Source organism: Cimex lectularius, unplaced genomic scaffold, assembly GCF_000648675.2.
Source record: "Cimex lectularius strain Harlan isolate CLEC.00 unplaced genomic scaffold, Clec_2.1 scaffold126, whole genome shotgun sequence".
Taxonomy (NCBI): domain Eukaryota; kingdom Metazoa; phylum Arthropoda; class Insecta; order Hemiptera; family Cimicidae; genus Cimex; species Cimex lectularius.
The window spans coordinates 1,257,939-1,284,473 of NW_019392705.1; the positions used below are offsets into that span (position 1 = coordinate 1,257,939).

General features: G+C 37.4%; 1 protein-coding gene and 1 long non-coding RNA gene across 2 annotated transcripts in view; one reads left to right on the forward strand and one right to left on the reverse strand.

Annotated features, from left to right (window-relative positions):
• Window positions 1-959: 959 nt before the first annotated feature.
• The window catches only part of LOC112126686 (sterile alpha motif domain-containing protein 5-like), a 160,069-nt gene continuing 134,493 nt past the window's right edge, over window positions 960-26,535 (forward strand). The window contains exon 1 of the mRNA XM_024226250.1: window positions 960-1,845. Within this exon, the coding sequence (XP_024082018.1) occupies window positions 1,363-1,845 (483 nt within the window). The 5' untranslated portion in view covers window positions 960-1,362. The remainder of the gene's footprint in view (window positions 1,846-26,535) is intronic.
• Window positions 22,312-25,763, reverse strand: LOC106674179. The gene is made up of 3 exons (XR_001341476.2): window positions 25,216-25,763; window positions 24,985-25,151; window positions 22,312-23,450 (listed from the first exon to the last, which is right to left on the reverse strand). It is a non-coding gene; the product is annotated as an uncharacterized LOC106674179 (long non-coding RNA).

A 26,535-nucleotide genomic window follows, 5' to 3' on the forward strand; every position in this document is an offset into this window, starting at 1 on the left:
TTTATCAAGCCCTTCAATTTTTCTACTTCCTCTCTATTCAATGATCTATTCGGAACTTTGAAAAGTCAATGACTATTATTTTTTGTTCTAAGTGTATTACAATTATAATTGTTATTTGACATTTCATTTGTATTTTTAATCTTATAATTTTTTAAATTGTTTACCGTAAATGGCTTATCTATTATTACGAGGCCTATATCCATTTCCATTGGATTTAGTACCGTACACAACACTTCATTGTTTTCTACTTTTATTACACATTGGGGGATTTCTACCCCAGATATATTATGATATCCCAATATGCCTTCACCATTTTCCATATTTTTAATTTTATGATTTTTTTCACTTCGTGCATCGACAGTATAATTGGTTGTTTGAATTCCCACCAGTGTTCCTGCGGTTGGGATTACTTTATGACTCAAATTTTGATATAAGATAGAAATGCAGATTCCTTTATAGTATAATTTGTCGTTAACAAAATCTAATTGAATATTTAATAATTTTATATTATCTAATCTCAACAGCAAATCAAATTGATCGTGAAAATTGAATAGGAAAAAATTGAGTTTTCTTTTGCAGTTGAGAATTGAGAATTTTGTACTGTAGTCCCCATTTGAAGTACCATGTGTAGTGGTGACTTCAATTGGGTCATTTTTTTGTTTATTAAATATTCAAAACCTAAAAATTTCTTTATAAAAGAACGTGTACTGCCTGTGTCGATCAGCATTCATGCATTTGTTGCAGGATCTACAAAATATGGCAGATAAACAACTGTACAAGCAAAGCAGTAGATTTACAGATATTCTAGCTTCTTAATAAGCATGTTAGGATCAATTTTGTCAAAGGCTTTGGAAAAGTCTACAGAACTTACCTGGCAACTATCGGATGTAGCATCAAAAACATATTTTTAATATATTAGCAATTGGTTACTGTTGCACCTGGTAACTGAAGCCATGTTGTTGGGTAGGTGAGATCATTTTTTAACTTTTTGTAAAGATTCAAAATTTTTTTTGACAAAACGAAGAATGTATTATGTACGATTTTAAAACTAATTGGAGGAAAGGGCCAAGCGGATATTTTCCGTTGTTTTGTGATATTTTAGGTAAATGAATGAATAGGATTTGTTGGTGTACTTTATTCAATTTTGGTTGAACTATGGCGTGTGGTATCTTCGTCTTGTTTTCCGATGAGAACAGTAGGTGCCGCTAGTGGGACGTACGGTGCTGCATCCATCCCGAGGGTCCTCTGTACTACGTCAAGTATGTCAATATGTCTGCGATCGCGGTTGGAGGAGGTTGTGTTGTGTTCTAAGAATGTGTTTACTATGTCGGCTGAACGTGTTCTCGTCGTAACACGAGAGCAATGTCGAGTTCCAACATCGTTGTCGAGTGGCTGCGGTCCCTCCACCTGGGCCAGTACGCCGAGTCCTTCCTCGACAACGGCTACGACGACCTCGAGATCTGCAAGCAAGTCGGCGATCCGGACCTAGACGCGATCGGAGTCTTCAACCCGGGCCACCGGAGCCGGCTGCTCCAGTCCGTGAGGACCCTCCGGGAGGAAGGCGCCGCCTCCGTCTACTTCACCCTGGAGGAGTCGCAGGCCATCCAGGAAGAGTGCAAGTGCGAGACGTCCTCCGCCAAGTCCTCCAGGTCCGGGAAGAACTCCGACAAGAGGAGCCCATCGTCCAGCAACGGCTCCGTACAGGAACTGCCCAGGTACCTCGACGAGTACGAAGAAGGTAAAGCGGAACTCGTCCGGATACCGAGGATCCAGCTGAAGCACCTCATCAGAGAACGTCTCGGCCAGGACGGCATCAGGCTCAGCAACCAGCCCTACTCCACCTCGGTGAGTCATTCCATACAATTATGAACTGAGTTAATCGGTTCCGATGATCTCTTAATGCTATTAATTATAGAGCTGTCAAACCTGTAGCTCCTCAGTCTTTGATAACGCGATTTTTAAAATCTCCAACATTTAAAAACAGTATTAGGAATTCTTATCACCCCTAGTCGACCCTTCATCAATATTGACAAATATCCATTTAATCACACAGACAATTTTGCACTACTAAACAGCAGTCGAACCAGTTGAACTGTTAAAACTTCCTTGTGCCAATAATGTACATCCAATATAAACTGATTATACGACTTGATTTTAGGCAGTTTAAGATTTACACTAAGTCCAACTTCACAGGTACAGGATTGCTAGATTAACCAAGGTCTAATGCCTAAAAGCACTATAGATTCAGTACAATATTTGCCATGGTTTTGTTGTGTGTTTTAGTTGAAGCAAAACTGAGCTTATTTGGCTCAATAAAGTACAGATAATAAAAACTGATTGTCCGATTTTAAGCAGTTTAAGATTTAAACTACGTCAAATTTTATAGGTACAGGTTTGCCAGTTTCACTAAGGTCTAGTGCCTAAAAGCATTGTAGATTCAATACAATATTTGTCATAGTTTTGTGGGGTGTCTTAGTTGAAGTAAAACTGAGCTTCTTAGTCTCAGGAAGTACTTAATAGAATATGATTATACCATTTTAAGCAGGTTTAGAATTAAAATAAGTCAAACTTCACAGGTACAGGATTGCTAGATTAACCAAGGTCTAATGCCTAAAAGCACTACAGATTCAGTCCAATATTTGCCATGTTTTTCTTGTGTGTTTTTAGTTGTAGTAAAACTGAGCTTTTTTGAGTCAATAAAGTATAGGTAAAAAAAACTGATTATACGATTTTAAGAAGTTTAAGATTTAAACGAAGTCAAACTTCACAGGTACAGGATTGCCAGTTTCACCAAGGTCTAGTGCCTAAAAGCACTATAGATTCAGTACAATATTTGCCATGGTTTTGTTGTATGTTTTAGTTGAAGCAAAACGGAGCTTATTTGGCTCAATAAATGACAGATAATAAAAACTGATTGTACGATTTTAAGCAGTTTAAGATTTAAACTACGTCAAATTTTATAGGTACAGGTTTGCCAGTTTCACTAAGGTCTAGTGCCTAAAAGCATTGTAGATTCAATAAAATATTTTTCATAGTTTTGTGGTGCGTGTTGGTCGAAGTAAAACTAAGTATTTGGCTCAGTAAGTACAAATAATAAAAACTGATTATACGACTTGGTTTTAGGCAGTTTAAAATTTAAACTAAGTCAAATTTTATAGGTACTCTATTGCCAGTTTCACCAAGGTCTAGTGCCTAAATGCACTATACATTCAGTACAATGGTCGTCATGGTTTCGTGGTGCGTTTTAGTTAGTTAGATTTGGTAAGTATATTGAAAGAAAGTAATTGAGATTATTTGGCTCAATAAAGTACAGATGCAAAAATTGTTTATGGCAGATGAACAAAATATGTGCTTGCTTCTGTACTACAACGATGTATCATCGTTGTGTGTAGTATCAACGGACCATAAAGATCATATTGTGCAATCGAAATGTTTGATTTAAACATAACAAAATTGACATTTTAAACTGCTTTGTCTGTTTAGCATAAAGAGAGACCGCGTTTTTTTCCGGGGGGGAACAAATCAACTTGTAATGCTTAATCCGGAATAATCTTGATCTCAGTATGGTCTGGATGAAAAAACATTAAATTATCTGCCAAGCTTTCGCCATATTTTAAGATCATCATGAGGACAAAACAATCTTAAAGATGTCATCAAATTGACATAAGTTTGTTTTTACTACTTGGCTCATCTTGGAAATGTTGGGTCTGAGTCCGTCTTCAAAGAAATTTGAAACCATATATTAAAAACTTAATTATTTCAATGTGTAGACATCTTTAAGATTGTTTTTCCCCGACGATGACCTTAAAATAGTTCGAAAGCTTGGCAAATCAAAGTTGAATTTTTATGTTTCTTTATCCAGACGTACTGGGATTAATCGTGAGTAAAATAGTAGTCGATTATCTATCTTTTTAAACACAAATGATTATTGATAAATTATAATTATCCGGAAAACTTTACCACTAGACCGGCTGTGAGCTATAATTTTTACCAGTTTCACGTTATATTTGATGTAATATGATGGCTTGAGGGTATTTATTGGTTGTAGGCATCAAATATCTTCTGATCGACTGCATACTTATTATTTACTATTCTCGTACAAGACAATTAATGTCACTAATGACGTCGTCAGGAGGATGACAATTCAAGGAAGCATACATTTAACATAGCACAACAATAATAATAGTTGGAAAAGTAAAGCAGAGCTTATTTGGCTCAATAAAGTATAGACAATCAAAAATTAATTATAGAACTTGATGTTTAGCAGTTTAAAATTTAAGTTTCTAAGTTAAACTTTATAGAAAGTATTTGTTAAAAGGAAAGCGCTAAATCAGTGCAAGATTAATCAAACCATCATCAAGTTCATACCAATCTAGTGCCTAAATGTATTATATTGATGTGTTGGATCTTCTTGAGGTCATGTTGCAATTTAAAATGATCTCAAGAAGATCCAATACATCAATTTAAACTACGGAGGTCGGTCAATATCAACTAGAATAAATGTATTATATTCTGAACAATATTTGCCATAGTTGTAGAATACTGCATGGGTACTATCTCAAGGAATAATTCGCTGGCATAATGACTTATACTATATTGACTGAATCATCGAATCATAATAGAAAGGTTTGATATTTAAACATTGTCTTTTAGTTAATTAATCTTTATGTAAGGTATTGGTTGAATTAAAAAAGCCATTGTCACGAGCGGGATTCGAACCCACTATCTTCGGCTAAATACGCCGCTGCTCTACCACTTGAGCTATCGTGACTTCATCCAATCGGACACCAACCTCCCATCTCAACCTACCTTTCGAATTTTCCCTCCTTTGTCTTTTAGCTCGAAGTGTGACCGAGGGATTTGGCTTTTTTGGGATAAATCGACTTGTCCAATGCTTAATGACAATAATTGTACCCATCCGGGAAACTTTGCCACCAGACCATACCCGGATCGTACGGGCTCGTAATATTTGTTTAACACACTAATGACCTCGTCAGGAGGGCAACATTTCTAGCAATTTTATATTTGTACATAGTAGTAGAAGTAAAACAAAGCTTATTTGGCTCAATAAAGTACGATTATAAAACTTGATTTATAACGTTCTTAGCTAAACTTTGTAAACAGTATATCTTAAAAGGGCACCGCTACGGTACATGAGTTGGTCAATATCACCGAAGTTCTTATTAATCTAGTGCCAGAATGCTTTGTTCAGTACAATTTTTGTTATAGTTGTAAAATCCAGGGGTAGGAAAAAAATATGCATCTTGATTATTACCTCAAGTAATTAAATCACTGGCATACAAAGATTTGTGCAGTTTTTACAGAATCGTCGGATCATAATGATGATGTGTCTTTTTGCTCAAAGTGAGACCCCGGAACATATTTTTCTAGGCTGACAAATCGACCTGTTTTCCAATACTTACAAGGGGAGGCCACTGATTTCAAAGGAACTTTTTTAATTGATACTAGGTTGAAAATATTAGACACGTGTCCGAAGGTTCTGCCCAACCAGGAAGCAAGAAAAAATTTATGTGAAAAAATGACCAAAAATTTCCTTAACAAAGCTGCCACTGCTCAAAGCACTCTTGAAATTGAATGAAATTTTAGGGGACGACTAACATCTCTTAACATTTCATTCGAGTTGATCGAGGGAGCTGTGAGCAGTGGCACCTTCGTGAACGTAATTTTTGGTCTTTTAGACCTAAAATATTTTAATTATTTTTTCTTTTTATATAAGGTCTTGGTTGAGATGAAAAAGTTAGTGTCACGAGCGGAATTCGAACCCACGACCTTTGTCACAATACGCCGCTAGTCTAAATACTTGAGCTATCGTGACTTTTCGAATCCCGCTCGTGGCACTGACTTCTTCATCTCATCCAAGACCTTACATAAAAAGAATAATTAATTGATTAATATGGCCAATTAGAGCACTAAACATTTTTTCCTTGGTTTTTGTGCCCATTGGACAAAACCATAGGACACGTATCTAATGTTTTTCGACCTACTATCACTGAAAAAAGTTTCATTGAAATCATAGCCTCCACTACTTAGTGATAAATAATTTTACTTATCTTCAACATTTTGTTCCATTTATTGTGTAAATCACCGGGTTTTTGTATTAAACAAATGTGTAATGCAATAGAAAAAAATGTTCACAGACGCATAAGTCAATGTGTTGAATAACACTGACCTCGTTCCTTATCAAAATATTTTTGCTTTGTAATCAGATGAAATCGATGATCTTAAAAGGGCTGAACGGTCCATTTGATAAACACCAAACGTACAGTCATATCCAGAATTTATCCTAACTTGTTAATAACATTGGGTTGAATTGTGCCATATCAAGGGTAGTCAGATCAAAATGATAGGATACTCCAACGTTGGGTCAGTAATGTCTTTGAGAATTGATTACACACGAAGCCTTCAGAATCTTCAGCGAACCAGTACGTCTTCAGAAAACTGGGAAATCATGAAATCATTGATAATAAAAGTTCTTAGAGAGTTGTTATTTGGCTTTTCGGATAAGTTGCTAGAAATGTATTAAAACAACAACGTTGTAATGAAAAACATAAATGTTGCAATACTATGAAGATTAAAATAATTAGCTTCTAAATCATATATCCTAATGTCAATAGTTGGCTATTTAACTCGGTAGATTTGTCAGCAGTGACAGCTTACACTTAACTTAATTAACTTATTACCTATTAATTTGTAATAAACTCTTATTGGTTTACTACTTTACAATACGATTTCCATTCCATTTGAATCCCAAGAGAAGTTTCAACAATCATTACTTCATAACATGTGCTGTAGGTACATGTGAGATAGACCATTTTTATAGCTTTCGCCGGATGTCATTAAAACACAATTAAAATGAATCTCTCGAAAGGAAGAAGATCGTGCATTTTTTTTTTAGCTTTTGTCGGTTACGAATTGTAAGCCTGATTGCATTAGCGCGAGTAAATTTTCCCAACCTAGTGTCAGGTGTGTGTGTCACTTTGTAAGGGTGACAGGCGAGGTTACATTAATCTTCTTTATATATATATATATTTTGTTTAATGTCAAGCTTTCGTGTTCATTAAGATTCGAATCGATAGCTCCCGCTTTTTTTTGTTGAGCTGTTTGACTTTCCATCCCATTTCCACGACACATTCCAATCAACGTTTCTCAATAGTTGATGTAATTTCTATTAAATTAAGTTGTTTTTTTAAACTTTGATTTCTCACGGTTCGCATATAAACGGATGTTTCTCTGATAACCTAATTTTTTTTTTTTTTTTTTTTTTTTTTTTTTTTTTATGGGTACCAGGGACTGGAGGAGTTCCCTCCTGAGTACTGCAGCTGAGCTGTACAGCTTATTGTACTTTATCCCCGGCTCCATATTTTGGGGGAGGGCTCGCAACACAAATGTGAACTTGAGCCCCCGTTGTACCGGTGTTCTTCCATCGAAGAAACTCATTTTTGAAGGGGGTTGGGACCAAATTCAGGGTCACTGAGATCCGATCCCGTCCCTTCCATTGATGAGTGCCGTGTCAATTTCTTTCAATTGCGGCCACCGGTCCCCTAAGGCGTCAAAAAAAACCCAGAAGAGACGGTGGGGATCGAACCCACGACCGCGGGATCTAATAGCCGAGAGTCTGACGCCTTAACCACTCGGCTACCGCGGCCCCCCGATAACCTAATTAGGATTATACTTGAAACAGTCTCTCTTAAAAGCAACTAACCATGAAGGAATTTTTCTTTGTAAATCAAATGAAAAGAAATACGGTTCAGGCTTTCAGAATCTGAGGGATTTCATTGTAAAATTCAAGGAATGTGCACGTTCTTTAATAGTTAATTATTTCTTGAACTATGGCATCACCTCTCGTTTAGACCAGAAAAATTCCAACAATGGACAACGAAATCTGTTCGTAGATTATGACATTGGCCTCGTCCGGGCTCCAAATCAAATTATGAAGTTTAATTATTTTAGAACACATTAGGCATTTTGTTCTTTGGGACACTTTTGAGCCGTATCTAGTGGTGGTTTTGTACAGATTTACAGTTAGAAGTTGTATTATCGTAAAAGTGTCAATATAGCAGTATGTCAGATAGCCAGCAACTAAATTGAAAACCAAACTAAGATTAAGCTCGCAAAACACAATTACAACTGAGTCCCATAACACGCAGGTGCAGAGGGGAACGAAGAAGCGAATACCCTTGGAAAGGGGCTGCTGCACCGTAGGTCCTGAACCGTTTTGTGGTACGGATCCATACTACAGGCTCCAATATCTTCCCGCATAAAATTTAGCAATCAAAATCTTCGCGAAGAACGGAAGGCAGATGTTGATAAAAAATTCAAATAAAAATTCCTGATAGAGCAGAAACGGGAGTTAATGCAGACTGGTATGCAGAAAATCAGGAGTAAAGAGGCTTTTATCATACAAACTTTACTGACAACGACCATCTTAGGAAAGAAAACTAGGTGAATGTAATGAAAGAATGGGAACTCACTGGATACAAACAATCCAAAAATAACCCTCATGAGATTTAGAAAGAAATGAACTACCTAATGTATCAAAAGGAAGCAGGAAGAGATTACGTATCTTTACAGGTAGGTTATTTTTGGTGGGGTACTGTAGATTGTATGGGAAATTTGTTGGCGTCAAGTGCCAAAAACCAAATAGTACGTACAGAACCCCAACGCATCTATTAACAGACTGGTCTGAAAGTACTGTGGAGAATATAACCGTCGTAGAAATGCATGACTAATAATCAAATTCCTTGCTGTATTTGGATCATCGGTGTATGTGAGTACAGAACAGGTTATACAATAAATGTTAAAGGGCGCAGAACACAAATACGCATGAACATATATCTACATCCATCAGGTTTTGTTTAGTGAACTGTGTCCTTTTGAAAGTTAACTAAGGACTATTCCAGTTCTGAAAAACTTATAAAAGGACACGACTGATTTAATTAAAAGGCCAAACTGATCAAATCAAGACTGATTGATAGGTAGGTGTAAATGTCATATTCGGTGTGAATAATGTGCCCTTTGAGAGCTATTGTATGCCCCGTTCTGTACTTACAGCATACCGGTGAGTCTTAGCCAAATTTGATTAGTGGTTGGATTTCTTCTACGGTTGCGTTGTATGTCCCAAAACACTTCCTCCAGCGGGCAAGTGTATCACCACAGTTTGTTAGGTGTGTTAGTTCATCTGCTTTTTCGCAGAATCTACACATTATTGGGCTATACCAATCTTCTTCAAATGCCCATTCAGTCTGCACCTGTCAAGAATCCTCTCAGGATTCGCAGTTTTTCCTGCTTCCTTTGGTACATTCTGTTGTTTCTTTCCTTTCAAACTTTGCTAGAAGGTTCTTAGATAGTACATGTCCAGTGAGGGAATTCAATTGTATCGTCGTTTTCAATTTGTCTTTTTGTCTAAGTCATTGATAGTGTGTATCCGTTGTCTTAGAAGGCCTCAGGACCTATCAGCGATATAGCAGCACGTATTTCCAGGGACGTTGTCGTCTACTTCCACATGTCCTGGGACCCAGCAGAGGAAGTCGTTATTTTGCCCAACCAATCTATTTAGTTTAGTTTTTAATGGCTGCTTGGCTATCTGACGTGATGGCTATATTCTGTTTTTGTACCCTTTGTTCAAGTTGAACTGGGTACATCTCTCAATATAAACTTCATCCTGGAAGATACTGGTGTATGTTGCTGTGGGTTCTGAGTATTTTCTTCCGGGACTCCCGTCCCCGCACCTTCCTGCGTTCTCCGTCAGTGTACCAGCAGATGGTGCCATTTTGAAGGGAGGGGAACACTGAAGATAACCTTGTGACTAAAATATTATCTTAAACGACCAAACAAGTTTATCGTTCAACATTGAAAGAATAGATTTAACTATGCCATACGATAAGACAGCCAAAGAACCGAACGGGAATAATAATTGAATTTAGTTAAGTCAGATTTTTGGAGAAGGCCGGAAAAGATGAGATATTGATAAAACGATCTCCCCTCAGCCGGATAAGCCGGAAATGTGTGCCGTCGACTTTTGAAAGGAAATGTTTGTCTGATCCGCCCTCGGAGACAGGATACTCCCAATATCCTAGTCGCGCAAACAATAAATAAACCCCCTTAAATAGAATACATAGGGGCTTGTAATAGAGAGACTCGGTAAACCAGAACAACTAAAAATATATTTGTTAATTATTCACCATTACATTTATTGAATATAAAAAGGTTCTGACATTGGCATCGATGAAACCTGCGTTAATGGTTTCCTTTATTTATTAATATATCCAAATTTTCGAAATAACTTTGCCAATAGAGGGTTCTCTTGGTATTTTTTATTTGTTCCGTAGTTAGCGCAATGTAGACGGGGCGATAGAATGTAATATATATCTACTCTAGCAGGGAATAAGTGCTAGTAGTTGAGTGAAGGACTCAAACTTGATTTAAAAAAAATCTATTTCTCTAGTAAGTATAAGATTTATTATATGAAAAAATGGAATTCTGCCAGATTTTACTAAATACTGAAACATGTGTTCAAAGACTATATATGGCAAAAGACAAACTAGGATAATCCGAACGTAGCGATATCCTGCTGAAAATGGTGCGTTCGCATGTACCAATGGATCGCTGAATTAACTTAATGACTGGAAAGTCAAGAACAGAAGGTACGTTCGTGCGTACTTGCGACTTGAGAGCAACTGCACATGTGAGACCGGAAGGTACGCTCAAGCCTACTAGCGACTTGAAAGTAACTGCGAAGTCAAGTGCAGACGTTCGTGCGTACAGGCGACTTGAAAACAACTGCGTAAGAGAGAACAGAAGTTCGTGCGTACTGGCGACATGAAAGCCATTGAGAACAGAACGTATGTTCATGCGTATAGTGACTTGGGTGGGAGCAATTGCAAAGGCGAGTGCAGAAGTTCGTGCGTACTGGCCACTTGAAAACAACTGCACATCTGAGAACAGAAGGTACGATCAAGCCTACAAGCGACTTGAAAGCAACTGTGAAGGCAATTGCAGACGCTCGTGCGTACTGGCCACATGAAAGCAACTGCACAGGCGAGAACAGAACGTTTGTTCGAGGCGATGTGAAAACAACTGACAAAATATGGACAGAGAAAAATCATAATATAGTACACCTACGTAATATTTCAGTTGTTTGTATGGCTGTTTAAAAAAAATATAAGCGAACGAACGAAATGATTTTGGATCTATTTCAGTTTATATTTCATTTGATTTTGCAAAAACTATTTGGTGATAAATCAAATCTGGCGAATTTGGATAAATAGTCCGCATCCGCATATATGTAAAAGATAGTTTATTTACATGTTCATTAGAGTAGCATAATTATCCAATCTGCACCACTTTTTATCAGATTATTGGTTGTAGGGGTTAGCTAAAGACTGTTTAAATTCCTTAAATTGATCCGGAAGACGTATGCGAAGGTAACGAAGGGCCGATCTTTTGTGCCAAATGACAATGGGAACAGCAGGAGAGTTTAGGAGTTCCATTGTGCGCCCTGCATCAACTTTCGACCCCCTCGGATAGAAAAAACGATCGCGTTAAGGGATTCGTCCCGGGAAAAAAAGGCTTTAGGTAAATAAAGGTTAACTAAATAAATGACGAGCCTGTCAGAACTGGAAAGGAGTTTATGCCGCAACGGATCCAGCCTTTTGCGAGCCCCCATCTCTGTTTGCCTGTTTTTAAAAACCGATTAGGCCAGCCGAGGCCATAAAAATGATTTATCGCCCGATTTGGGTTTATCTTCAATTTTTGAGTTAGACCAGCTCTTTGAAATCAGTGAAATCATTTTCATAAATTATTCCGTACGCATCTCTTTTACCAAATGTATTTTATGTATGCCAAAAGCTTATCTTAATTATTGATGAAACGCTTAATTATTCATTATTCGTGTTTCAATTTACAGAAATAATACGTGGTAAAAAAGACAACGAAGGAGGAAAACCTGATAATTAAAATTGATTATCGATTATTTAGGTATGCCTATGATCACAGTGTTAGTATGTCATTTTAAGTTGATTTTAGTCGATACGATAAAGGCTTTAAACATTTTTATCGTATTTGTAATTATTCCAACTAATAAACAAAAGACTCAGTATCAAAACCGCACTGAAGACAACAAACCCACTAGGCAAAAATTGTATATCCACTATTACATGCCAATAGCCAGAAAAATACATAAAATACATAGGGAAGGCAGGGCGAACAAATAAAAGACATACAAAGAACATACCCAAGACATTTAGGGTAGACGGAAAATCGAACTACACGACTCGCCCCACACACAACCACGACGTACAAAAAGGACAAAAACGGAATTACCACAATGGTTGCAGCATAACGAGTACATAAAAAACAAGATACCCATATTATTTTCGCCATTCAAATATATACGTGCCACATTCAGTTGATCACCGTTTTTTGTACATGATATAAAAATTAATATATTTGCTTAATTAAACTTTTTAACTTTTTTTTGTTTACTACATATCGGCACGCAACTATAGTTGCGGCTGGGCAGTTGGGAGTTCAGATGTAATCAGGATGTAATGTTACCTTCATTTATGGTAGTAAGGACCCCTTCCTTTACATTGCACGCAAACACAATATTTGCTTTCCCTCTTTTTAATCAGATGACCAAATCGGTCTTTTCTTATAGGACGATTCTGAGACTAGGCAGACCGTAATGCTGCAAAGTATGACACGTTTAATGTGCAATTCGAATAAATTAGTGGAAGTTTTCCTCTCTCTCTCTATACGTAAGCCAAGCTTGAACAATGCTTATATTGGCAGACCAAGAAAAAATTGCCCACCACCATTTTTTTAACTCTGATTCTGGGACCTATGTATTTTATACAGGATGGGAATACCTATGCATTCTGCTAACATTTCTTGGCTCCGTCCTTTATTTTATAATAGCCGATTGGTGTAAAATTTAAATTACCTTTTACTTACTGACCTGAGATTTAATGTCATTTCGCAGGTTGAAATTAAACTTTTCTCTCCGATGGTAGATGGCGGAAGTGTATTTAAAAATTTGCATTTAGCCTTTTTTCCCTTTACTTTTTTTTCTCGGTTACCTAAGCGGTTTTGCAATGGAATCCTTTAAATATGAAAAGAGTCGGTCTAAGTAACCCCTCCTCTAAAAGTTAATTGCTTTTGTCTTATTACAATTTCTCCGCTTTTCTCTCCTTTAGGCTCTTTTTCCTCAGTTCTTAATAACTGTCATAATGGCGAGAAATTAATCAACCCCACAAGCCATCGGCTCACAAAACCTATTTATTTACCGCTTATGCCTCTGCTTTCTTATCGTAAAACTGCTTCTTGAAGAATTATTATTGAAGATTGGTTTTTAGCTTAATTGAATTAAAAACAAATAAATAAAGAAGTAAAATGAAGATTAATTTGTCTTCTTTAATGGTAAATGTTGTTTGTTGAAAAATGGAAATGGGGAGAGGATCAAGACTCGAGGCCTCGAGAATCACCCATCCCGGGTATGCCATATAGGTAGAGTAGGGGCATTATTCCACGTCAGAGCGTAAAGATTATGTGTTGGCTTTTCAGTGTTGACTTTGTTACTAATTAATGTTTTATATAAGCTCAAGCGCAGTCCACCGACAATTCCAGCTTTTGTAATTTATAATAAATTACCGGCACGTTTCGAGAATGAACACCTCCAGTTGGGAGTCCTCATCACTCCTATCCAAACTCGAATCCTATTCTTTTTCCATTAGTACTCTTTGGTGGTTCCACTCCTAGTTCACCAATCGACTCCAAGCCGTCAACCTATTCCGTCGGTCCCGGCTGCTCTTACCTTTCTTCATCTGTAAACTCCTAGCATATTCTTTTATCTTTTCCTTCTTGGATGACAGTTGTGTGGCATACTGGGCTCTCGGAGGGGCAGAGGAGGCGCCTGAAACGCATCATGAACGGCTGTATCAGATTCGGCACCCCCCCCCCCCGGAGTCTCGGGTGTCTCGTATGTGTTCGGGTCTTTCCTGGCTCTTCTCTTCCTTCAGATCTCACCGAGGTCAGACTTCGGTCTTATACGTCCAGCCGCTGAGGTTGGGCTCCGAGTGCTATCAACAGCTAGGTTATTTCAGTACCCAGCATGCATTTCCTAGATCCAAAACCAGTTACTCTCACTCAGTCCATTAAATTCATTGTTTCCTATTTACTTGACATACCTTCAGGGTGGTTGACATATTCTACTCCATTTTTTACACCCAGCATATAACCAAACTTAATAGAGGATTGGGAGGGTATCAACATTCCGCCAGAGGCCCTCTCATACTTCGCATTCAGGTTAATTAATACATTCACTCGCACAAAACTATCAGTATTGTACATTATAAAACAGCCCTGTTTCCTCAAAAATCCAACTCGCTGCCGTGCTTAAGCACAATTCTTCTATCAGGTGTCATTCTTACACGCTCTCTATTTAGAACCAAGGAGTTGCACCCTTCAATAAGGTGGGACACATCGAGCAACCTTTCTCTACCTGGCATATACAGAGGATCAAGACTATTTTTCAAGATTGGATTATATATTAAACTTGGAATATAACATAAAGTTGCTGCTAACAAAAATAAAATAAAGTAAAAGTCTAGTATGAAGTTCATCTTAAATCTTCTTAAGGCATATACAATTTAGTGGATTTGTATAATTTGTAACAATTAAATGGGTAATCACTAGCGTGATAAAACCTGGTGACTACAGGATTCTGTGAATGTATTTAGTTGCGTGAGTGGTTAAGTGTGGAATATCAAATACCCACAGACCTGTCGAACCAATTAGACTATCTTAGGACAAGCTTACTCTGTGTGAATGTATTTATTGGCATGAATGAAGTGAGGTCAAGGTGAACTTACCAATCGTAAGTTTTAAGATGTACATAATTTTAGCGTCGTTTATGGTTGGAGTTTCAACGGTATATCGACAACTCTTGAACTTAGATTATGTGATCGTTTTAATATTATGAATGGGAATTTTAATTGACTTTAGACGTTTTAATAAGTTTGGAACAGTTAAACGTCGTCGGTAGAGGTAATAAAAATTGAGAGATAGACAAAAGGTGAAGAAGCCTAGCAGCTAGCTTTGTGTTTTGTCAAAGTTGTGATGAAAATTTCTTTCTGATTTCTTCCTCAACATTAATATTAAAAAATGCAGGATAATATCTAATGTATTTGTATTTTCATATTGCCCGTTGAAGAATAATTTTCCGAGTAAGAACTCCAAAATGCAACCTAGTTGTATTTAAAATGAGGTCTCTGGCCACACCTCTTTTCAAAAGTTTTAACAAGCTAGCAAATTTATGAGTCGGAGTGAAATTTATAAAATATTCGCCACCCCCAGTCGCAATATGCATTTATGTAGATAAAGGCGGAGCTCCTCCCCCTACTTAGGAATCTGAAAATGTCATAAAATACAGGCATCCCTTTGACAAGGGGAATTCAAAGGTGAATGCCAACGGAATTTTAATTAGATGGATTTAAAATAAAAGGACACGAGGAACCCGAAACGAGTTCAGCATTAATTTGGACCGTTTGAACTAAATTGTAGGTCGGTTAAATTTCAAAACTTATCGATGTTTTATTCGAATTTTGGCCGTTAACCTTATGTTCGCATCCTCAAATCTTTATCAGTTATTCACGAAGAGAAAATCGGTAGCTTTGAATCGGACCAGTGCCGCTTAATGGAACGTAAACTGATAACTGATAAACTGATAGGGCTTAAAGCCGGAAATACACTTCCATTTTAAATTATGACTACGCATCGAAAGAAAGTTGGATTATATAATCGGGATATAACTCGCAGTTTTAAGTTTGATGTAATATCCAGTTTAACAGGTAATATGCCCTTGTTTTGAGATTCTTTTACCCGATGGGTATTTGGTCCAAAGAAAAAGTTTCAGAGGTAGGTAGTAATATATTGAGGAAATTCCTTGAGAACTGATGGAAAACAATTCAAAGAAAGGACGTTTTCTTTGTGAATGACGTCGAGGGAAAAAGTCATCGGCTGTGATTCCCAGTGTATATAGCTCTTGTGGGGACAAATGGTCCGCAGGTTCTTGAGGAACTGTTAACAAGTCTCTGAGGGCTCTCCCCTCGACTTCCGATCGATTTCCAACCCCAACAAAGAGTGTCTTCGAATAGGGGAGCGTAGGCCGAAGAAGAAAAAATATCGGATTTGCCGCCTCCCCCGGTGTACTTAGTGGTTACAACTATGCCTCTATTTCTGGGTAGACCCGACTCCTGTCTAGCAAGTGTGTCGTAATTTCCGCCGTTACTTAACGGCTTACAAGTTTAGTCCATTACCTGAGCCGACCGGGAGACGCGACTCTTAATTCGTGTAAATCTAGTAAAATTTACCCTTAAATGTTATTAATGTGACAGGAGAAAATGCCTTTATCCTGGGGGGAATATCGTCCCTTTATGAGACACGATCACGAGAGGCCCGATTTATATCCTCATCTGATTTTTTGATGTGCTTGCATATAAAAAATTACAAATGTCGAAAGAAGTACACCGTCGATTAAATTTTTGATATTTCTAGATTGTGAGTTGCGGTCTGGTATGACGTACGTTTTAGAAAAACATTTTCTTTATCATGCCAATGTGTCTATCTTTATTGACATCATCTTCAGTTTCCTGGGATTTATAAACATTGTTTAAATTTTGCAAATACATATAGGATGTGAAAAAAATGAATTTATACAATGCTAGAAAATTTTAGTTTAAAAAAAAGAATTTATACAATGCTAGAAAATTTTAGTTAAAAAAAAAAGAATTCATACAATGCTAGACAATTTTAGATGTAAAAAAAGAATGAATTTATACAATGCTAGAAAATTTTAGAAAATTTAGAATATAATTTATTTTCTAGCATTGTATAAATTCATTCTTTTTTTAAATCTAAAATTTTCTAGCATTGTATGAATTCATTTTTTAATCTAAAATTTTTTAGCATTGTCATTAGACCGTCGTAAATATCGTCTGGAGAGAAAATCTATATTTATTATTATTTCTATTTTTGCTTTTTAATTACCTATAGCCATACGTTTTTTCAGAAATCGAACAGATTTTTCCAGCATTAACCGTTTAGGTAGTCTAGTTAGCATACTTAAATTTAAAAGTATTTAAGCCCGAGTTTAGCTAAAATTAGACAGATTTCCACAAAATTATACACACTCTCTTCCTTGTCCTGAAGGTTACACAATGAACATAATACTGGAATACCCCAGGGATCAATTTTGGGCCCTATACTTTTTTGATAGAGAAGAAATTGCCCTCATTTATGTGACATGATGACATCGCTCTCTATATATCGAATCAGCTGCACGGTTACAAATCTAAACCATGGCATAAAATCCATTAACAGTTTTTGCAAAAGGTGGATGCTAAAAATCAATGCGGAAAAATGTTGGCCGGAAAGTGGTAAATACTTAGGGTAGCTTTAGACAAAAAACTGAATTTCTCTCAACGCATAAATAATTTTGTAAATCGGGGTAAATTAGCAATTAAATACTTTAAATCCTTTGTCGTGAGTCAAAAAAGTAGCACAAAAGAAAATCTTGATTTACAAAAGTGGTTCTTTACACCGTTCCAGTCTGGAGTTAGACCTGCTATAGTAACGTAAGGCAATTACAAATAATTCAAATTTTTAAAAAAATTGGTTCCGCTGCACGGTACACCAAGGCAAAATTCTCCTTGTAAGGACGAAGCCCGAACGTCATGTAATTATGACAATAAATTTCATTCGTTTAGTTGCTACTATCAACGCCTTATGTACCTAAGGATGGTACATAGATTTTCTGGAAGATATTCGTTTCTTTTATGAAGTAAAAACTTATTCTCAGGGGTATCATGATTTCTATGGTTCAAAAATGGTTTTCCCAGCTATTGCAAGGCGGTTGCACAGGATATGTTTAATCGGCTTTGTTTCTTTTAGACATAATTGACATTGGCCATTTGTTGATAGTTCCATGTTTTTAAGGTGATACTTAACTGGAGCATGTTTTCTGTCAAGAAGGATTTCCTCTTTCTCTCATTGGGTTGTTTTTGGGAGTAGTCTTTTTGCATGCTTCTGCTCTTGAGTGCCAGTATTCTTGGTTAACTAATGGATTAAATTTTAAACTAAATAAATTGTGTGGTGCGTTGAATTTGTCCATCGTACGTTTCATCACTTCCACGATATTGTACACGGATGGGTGTATTTAATGATGGTCTCAGTTGTCAGTTACGCAATGAGGAGGAAGAAACAAGACACCCATATCGTCTTAGAATGCAAAGCGACCGCTCAATGAAGACCTAACCTGGGATATAATGAAGGATCCCTTTCCCAGAGAAAGGAATTGTAGCAACTAGAGCCAATGGGTAGTACTCCTTAAAAGAAGGAACAATGCGATACAACCGCTCAATGAAGACATAACCTGGGATGCAATGAGGATCCAATGGCTTAGTGCTCCTTAAAAGAATGATCGAATCGATTGCTCTGAACTAAAGAACTAGGAAAGTACAATAAGTCGTTGTACCAAGTACAACCCCGAACATAACAAGCAATCTATCTAACTGAATTGCAGTTTTGTTACAAAAGCTTATTTTTATTACATATAATTCTATTAAAGAAGTTAAGGGAGAATTTAGCTTTTGCAATCTTGTTATTAAAATGCTTGACCAATGCTAATTTACCTAGTACCTTTTAGATTGCAGATATTACAGTCTGGATTCATCAATATTTCTTGCTTGTTCAGGGCTGTTCATATCGCTTAGTCGATTATTGCCGGTTATTTGATCCGTGTTCACGGTGCATCGCGTATCATGTCCGACTATCAGAATTCCACCCAAACTATCACATGGCATGTAAGCGTTTCCGCAAATTATGCGATTTACCGCTTTGAAACACCCGACGCGTTGACTTCGGATCTAATTAAAATCAACTCAATTAATGGATTAGAGTCGTTATTTAATTACCGGGGAAAAGTGGTAGTTGAAATTGGTTCAGATGTCTTCCAAAGGGCGGCCGGCTTTTGTGCCGAATAATCCTACAAGAGGCATTTGGAAGCGGTTCCACAATAATCTCGGCTCGAGTCAATTATCCAATCCCGTCTATTAACATCACAACAAGTTTATAAGGCTCGTGCTATTCTGATAATTCGCATTCGGATTCCCTCTCTTCTGTCTGTGTCTCATCTCAAATCAAGAAACGTCTACCTTGACTTTTGAAGACGTCAAACGAGAGAAGGAAAGCTAATTTGAAAAACCTGCGAACGCCGATGTCAATTATGAGCCGATCACTTTCTCGATGAGCAAACACGTGACTCTCTTAAACTAAGGGTAAAGCGGAAGGAGAGACAAGGATGCTATAGGAAAAAGGGGGCGAATCAACATGACAAAAGAGGGGCTCTTTGAACGTGGTCAGAATTTAAAACTTTATTTACGGGAGTGGAGAGAATTATTAGGTTAGGCCCAGGTCCATCACGACATCAATTTGAAACTGTGGATAATTTTTAAAAATAAGATAACAAAAATTATTATGCAAAGAATAATAAATCTATGAGATGGTCATATCTCAAGATCGGTTAGTTCCATTGAGTTAAAAGTTGTTTTGTTTGTTTGTTGACATACAATATTTGTCAGTTAGCATATGTTTATACAATGTGAGGAATTTTCGGCATAGCACCTCTTGGTATAATTGTGCTCCGTCCACTTGATAAAAAAAAACATCTATACAAATATATACATTATGTAATTAGATACAATATTAGATACGCCTGTTCAGTTCCTGTCTTTTTATCTGTAAGTATCGGTTCCAGGTTAATCGTGTGACAAGGTAGCGTACAAAGTCGGTTTTAAGGATAGGAATGTAGTTGAGTAATAATGTGTGAGGGGTTTTGCTTCTGAGGGTAAATGTAACATGGGTGCATTGATTTTTATTAACTTTTATCATCCAAAATTTGATCCATTCGATTATTCGTTAGAGTTGTGTCTGGAGCTTCTCCGAGAAGATTGCAGGATCGGGATCAAGGATAGCACGGCTGTGTCTTCTGTCCAAGATGCAAGGCGGTAGAGGGTGTAGTTGGGGTGTCTGAGGGTAGAGGTTGTACAGGAGTGGTCCGAGCACTCCCGCTCCACAGGATAGTGTTTGGAGTAGTCCTTTATAAGGGCGCGTTTTAGTTTGTGTAGAAGACCCTCATGCCACGTGCGTCAAACGCTTGTGACACGTCTAGGAAGGTCCCCATTAGTATTCTTTACGCTCTAAGGATGGTGAGCTACAACGCGAAGCACCTGCTGGGGGTTATGGAATGTTGAGAGCGAAAACCGAATTAGTGGTCGTTTGTGTTTGCCGGGCTTAGGAAAAAACATGATGTTTGTGTATTTCCAGAGCAAAGGGAAGTGTGTAGTGCGGACTATACTATTGTAAGATTATGGATTTTTTTAGGGAATTAACGGAAAATTAGGGACATGATGAGGTAATAGCTAGGGGACTTGCGATTCGTCAACCGAGTAAGGATATGTTTAACTTCAGAAGGAGCGCTACTTTGGGAGGGGTTGACAGAAAAAGGAAAGGAGGTATTAATAAATCTCTGCTTCGTTAGAAGTAGTGTTCACGTCGGGATGGGAGGTGTCGCATTAGAGTGTGGGCAAAAATATTGGTTTTTTTCATCATCAGACATGGATTGTTCCGTCACGGAGGGGAAAGGATAGGTTTTGGTGTTCCCGAGTGTTCCTTTATAGGTTATGTGACAGGATAGGGGAGTTTGGAAGGGAAGGCTGCATTGCGGAAAGTAGGTAATCCATTTTTGATAAGGCGGGGTAGTTTATTATAGGATTGGCGTACGGAAGGATATCTAGATCTTTGCCATAGATGAGGTTTTTGGGTTAGGAGGTTCGTAATATATGGGGAGGAGGTGGTAGCGGTTGATCAGTCAGGGCTCTCCAGAACGCTTGCTGTACAGCCGTAGTGAAGGAAGCCACAGCTTCGTCCAATTCGTCTTTAAGGAGATTTTGAGATCGATGGAGTTTAAAAGACAAGTGTGGAATGTGTTCCAGTCCATAGGGCCAGTGATTAGGGATCTTCTTGTATCCCTACAATTATGGCTTTTGTTGAAGGATCCGATTGAGGGAGAAGGTAAGAAGAACTGGCTGTCATCGAATGTTAGGCCAGTTATTGAGGTGTGTAAGGGTAGTTGATTATAAAGAAAAACATTTGATCCGATCACCTGGTATCAAACAGTCATGATTTTGGAGTAAGATTTAGTTTTGGCAATTCACCAGACGTCGTGATCATCAGTGACCTCATCGGGCTCGACATAAATCTTTTGACGATCCCTCAGCACGTGATGCACATTCGGCTTCCTTAAAACATTCTTCATCGGTATATTTCCAAAGGAATGAAAAGTCTCTCCTATTATAAATTTTCCTAATTAGCGACGATCAGTACTTTCACTAAAATTGCAGTTATCAGTATCAAAAAGGAATGAAAAATCACGTGTTTTTCTATTATCACAAGAAAATTTGAACGTCTACCGGGAAGACAACGTGTTTATGAAAAAGAGAATCAACAAGTATTTATCGCAGATTGTAAATACTATCGGTGTGGTCGTTTGATGGAGTGTAGGTGAGATGATAAGGAAACCTTGCAGTTTTCACCATTCAGAACAGGCGAAACAGACAGGTAAGAGGCAAGTTGGCGTTAGTTATACACGACAGGGACATCAGAAGGGGTCGCCGGGGAAACGGTGATTGTGGTCTCATGGGCAATGTAGAACAGGCAATCAGGATTTCTTGACGGTTGCCTTCTCCTTTTACGTCGTCGAAAGTCGAATTGAATTACGTCTCTACGCGAATTGTTCCTCCCTGAGATATGCATTCGAAGGTTACGGCCCCGGGGTACTTGGGTTGTTTATCCAAAATTGGAATTTCCTATCATCCCGTCGAATGTCAACAGAAGTATCTGATTGAGATTCCTTTCTTAGAGTGGATCGAAGTCACGATAGCTCAAGTTCTAGAGCAGCGGCGTATTTAGCCGAAGGTCGTGGGTTCGAATCCCGTTCGTTACACTTTTATTTGATCAATCGGACCACGAAGTCTAATGGGTTTAATAATTTTTATGTAAAGTGTGGTTGAGATAAAAAAATTATGTCACCAGCGGGACTCGAACCTACGACCTAATTTTTCATCTCCACCACACTGTACATAAAAATTAGAAATCAATTTCAGTAATTTCTTTGGTTAATAAATATGATCAAATAAAAAAACAGGGAACACTAATGAAACTACTTTTCAAAAAAGAAGTCTCTGGCTATTCTGTCTTGAGATGCCTATGTGATTGTAGGGTTGGGTTCGATTGGACAAGACTATTCGGTTGAGTTGATTGTGTAAATTTTCTAGAAATTGATTTTTGGCCAAATGGAATTTTAAGGTCGTTGTGGTGGGTAGTAATGGTGACGTAATACCCAGCTTTTATAATTGATCTTAGGACTTTACATAGATATTGGAAGGTTTAGCAGTTTCCCACAATTCTATTCAGCATGTCCAAATCGGTTGTAGTAGCCTTTTGTAGATTGTATGTTTTTCTGGCTTGGATAGTCGGCTCTATAAATTTGTAGAGTAGACAGTAGCGTCAATTTAGGTCTTGCTGTTTTGTCTTGTATGCTCCATATTAAGCGTATATCTAGGTGGAACTCAAGGTAAAGAACGCAGTTGGATTTGGACATAGGAAAATCATTGTAGCAGTTTGTGAGAAGAGATTTACTTCGTAGTGTAAATGTCCTAGATTTGCTTTCATTTATCTTCATTTGTCTACACCAGTCGGTGATATGTCTCTGCTGATCCTCCGGAGCAACGCAGGATCGGGGTTAGAGGCTAGTACATCTATATGTAGTACATCTAATAGTACAGCTAAGGTAAGGGTGTAGTGGCAATATTAAAGGATATAAATGATTTCCGAGCACGTTGCCGTGTGGTACTCCCACGGCCTATCTAAATCTAAAAAATCATAGACCTACCGCTGTAAACTGTCGGGAAAATTTATTCACTTTTTACATTCTTTTCTTTTTAAATTTTTTAACTTTCTTCCTGTATTCGTCAGTGAATGTGGAAGAATTTGGGTAAAGCGACGTTCGTAGGATAAACAATTGACGGTTAATTAATAGTTTTTGGTTTTTTATGATCGTAAACTTCATCGCGTTTCTTTCTATTTTATGTGCGAAAATCTTTTTCTTCTTTCTTTTTTTTGTAGGCCAAAGACGAATTTGTCGCCTCGATGCTTGAATAATGTAAATATCATTCGGGACCGATCCTGGAACGACTCGACGATTCGGAGGGAAACGGGTAAATAAAATATCTCCGCTTTCTTCCCCACTTCTCTTTCCTGTTCATTTCTTGCTGTTGAACTCAAAGTTATCATTCTGGCCTTACCATGATGCACTGCACAATGATTTGAAATTTAATTACTACATAAAAAAAATATAAAAGAGTAAATCACCAAGACGATATGATGAGAAGACTCAGTGGTTTTTAAGTATGTTAACCCTATTGGTAGGAGTATGTGACATTAGACATTAACTGACTTGCTATTAACCTCGAACTTGATAACTCCCATTTTGAAAGGTACGACATGTATGATCACAATTAATTATAGTAAATTAATGATTATTTGGAGATCATGAGATGCGGTCTGGTGTGACGTAGGTTTTAGAAAAACATTTTCTTTATCGTTCCAACGTTTCGATCTTTATTAAGATCATATTCAGGGCTCAATAAAGATCGAAACGTTGGCACGATAAAGAAAATGTTTTTCTAAAACCTGTCACACCAGGCCGCATCTCACGATCTCCAAATAATCATTAACTGCAGGTCACTAAACACCACACATATAGAAAATTAAGTTGATTTCGTATCGCTTTTAGATATTTTTATCCTATTTATAATTATTCTAAGCAATACACAACAAACTAATAAACACAAAACGCACAAACAGACAATGAACCTTATTTACATAGGGAAAGAAACATGTCAGAGTTTCATGGGGTTCGGTCAAGAGTTGCGTTTTGATCCGAATCAAAGTCTGCCTAATGAACAGCTCATCAACCTCAGCAAACTCTGGAAGTAACATACAAACTAGTTTATTTAGCAAATAGGCAACATAACTGCATAAGAGAAAAAAATCGAATAAACTATCGGCAAACCAAAAATACATGGGAAAGACATGACAGATAAAAGACAGGTACAAAGAACGTTTCAGGTCGTATAGGGACAAAGACGGAAAATCAAACTAGGCGACTCACCCATAAAACCACGATGTGAAAAAAAGTAGCAAAATACTACACTAGTAACAAAAAACAAAAACACAAAAATACTAACATACAATATGCAAGGAATAAATAATACATGTATATAAATAAACAGGCCAGACACATCATTTACACCAATTAAAACATAATATAAATTTGTATTGAGATTTATATAAGCTCGAATCTGCACATGTATGTACATGTATACATCACTTCTCGCAGTCTACAGGCAATTTTTTGTGTAATTTAGAATTAACCCCATAGTGAATCCATAAAAGACGCATACAGACTAAGGTCCGAAACATGCCTTTCTCCTTTCACGATCTTATAATAGGGACTTGAATAAACAGAACTCACGCAGGGAAATCCAACTCTGAAGATGACGAGAGGCCGAAGTACATTTAACAGACCTACCTAGTGAGGATAGGTAGACCAAAATGAACGGAACTAGGTAGAAAAGTTGATGGTGAGTGTTGGTCTTCGTACAGGGTTACTTTGGCTTAGGGGACGTTGAAGATGGCGCAATGCCGAAACGCGTTTAATTAATTAAAAACTTCGCGAGTGTAGACGGACCCATTAAGTAACAAGTGCAGATTCAACATAGGTAGAAGAGGATCGTCATACCGCAGACTCTAAGGAAATCTCACAGTTAATGCATGAGTAGATACCAATCAAATTTTCTTGATTCGAGTGCTTTAATTAGATGTGGGTACGATGCTGTTATCATCAAGGAATTTCCTTAGCTATTATGGTGATCGTCTGACGTGTCCAAAACTTCCTACGTTTAATTGCATCGATGCATCTTTCTTAGAGTGGCAAATGTGATGTGGGACACCTGAAAAAAAAATGACTTCGTTACAGAGCATTGCGGACGTATTTTAACCCAATTGATGGCAGACCTCTGAAATGAAGTTTCACGCGATTTTCCAATCCTTCGACCCGTTTTCTCGAATTTACTAAACCTACCCGTGGCAATTTTTGCTTATTCGCTGGAAAAGAAGCATGAAGGAACTTCATAAACTTTTATGGTAGGGACGGAACTGACGATAGAGGGTAGTAAAGACGAACATCTGGCAGTAGGACGAGCGGCTATTACACTGTAGTTTAACGCTCAACTTTACGACAAAAGTTTATGTAACAAAATTAAAGAAAATTCAACCCGGGGGGAGATTTTGTTAACCACATTTTGATAAGACGGGACAGGTACGTAAAACCTGCTTACTTTTATCTATGCCGAATATTCCATATTCGTCGGACACATCGACGGCACAAAATTACCATGTACAACGATCGTAGTTTTTCTCTTTAGTTCCTAAAAAAAACTTCTTTTGTGATAACAGAAAAAAATATTGTATATTGCACACATGATTTTAAGTTTTTCTCACTTTCTATTTAATTACTCTCAAATTTCAATTGTATTAACTGAATGTAAACCGTGCAAAGTGAATACAAGGGATGTAAGTTTAATCAAATTAAACTCGAGTTTGAATAATTCGGCATGTTAACTTTGTTTGGCTCATTCTTACTTTGCCACACGGGCCTAGGTGTATGCGTACACTGTACTTCAGTTTCTCACCATGTTGGCCTTGCTCTAAGTGTAATTTACCTTCATATTACGACCGTTAAGACCTTTCTTTGGGTCACCTCCGTAGGGAAACGTTAAAACATTCTTAACAAAACATCTAATATACCTAGGAAGAATCTTGTTGAAAAGGATACTAGTTAGTAGTTAGCTTGAAAACGAACATTTCGATTTATTAAGCTGCTAAAGAAGAAATTCATTATGTTTAGAGGGGAGGCATCATTTAATCAATGTCAGATCTGCTGGTGATAAATGCCGGGAAGAGGTCATTTTTCTTCCAATGTAAAAGCACATTTGTATATAAACAAGCTCCTTATTTCTTAAAACCGAATGACCTGATTATTAAAAAGTTGGTAACTTACTTAAAACATTGTTTTACGTGGTACAATTTTAAAATAAAAATTATTATCGTCGTCATTTTCATTCCTAAAGCTCTCAACAACACTTCCTTCAATGTCCAAAATTCTTGAAAGAAATTAAACTCATGAAATCATTACTTTTCACCAATTCGATTTCTGTCCTCCTCAGTCCATGATCCAATAAGGTTTCAGAGCTGTCGACACTCCTGTGCTCTTGAGATTCCTAGATGGAGTAGGGGTTTCCCCCCCCCAACGACAGTATCCCTGTCATTGGGCCA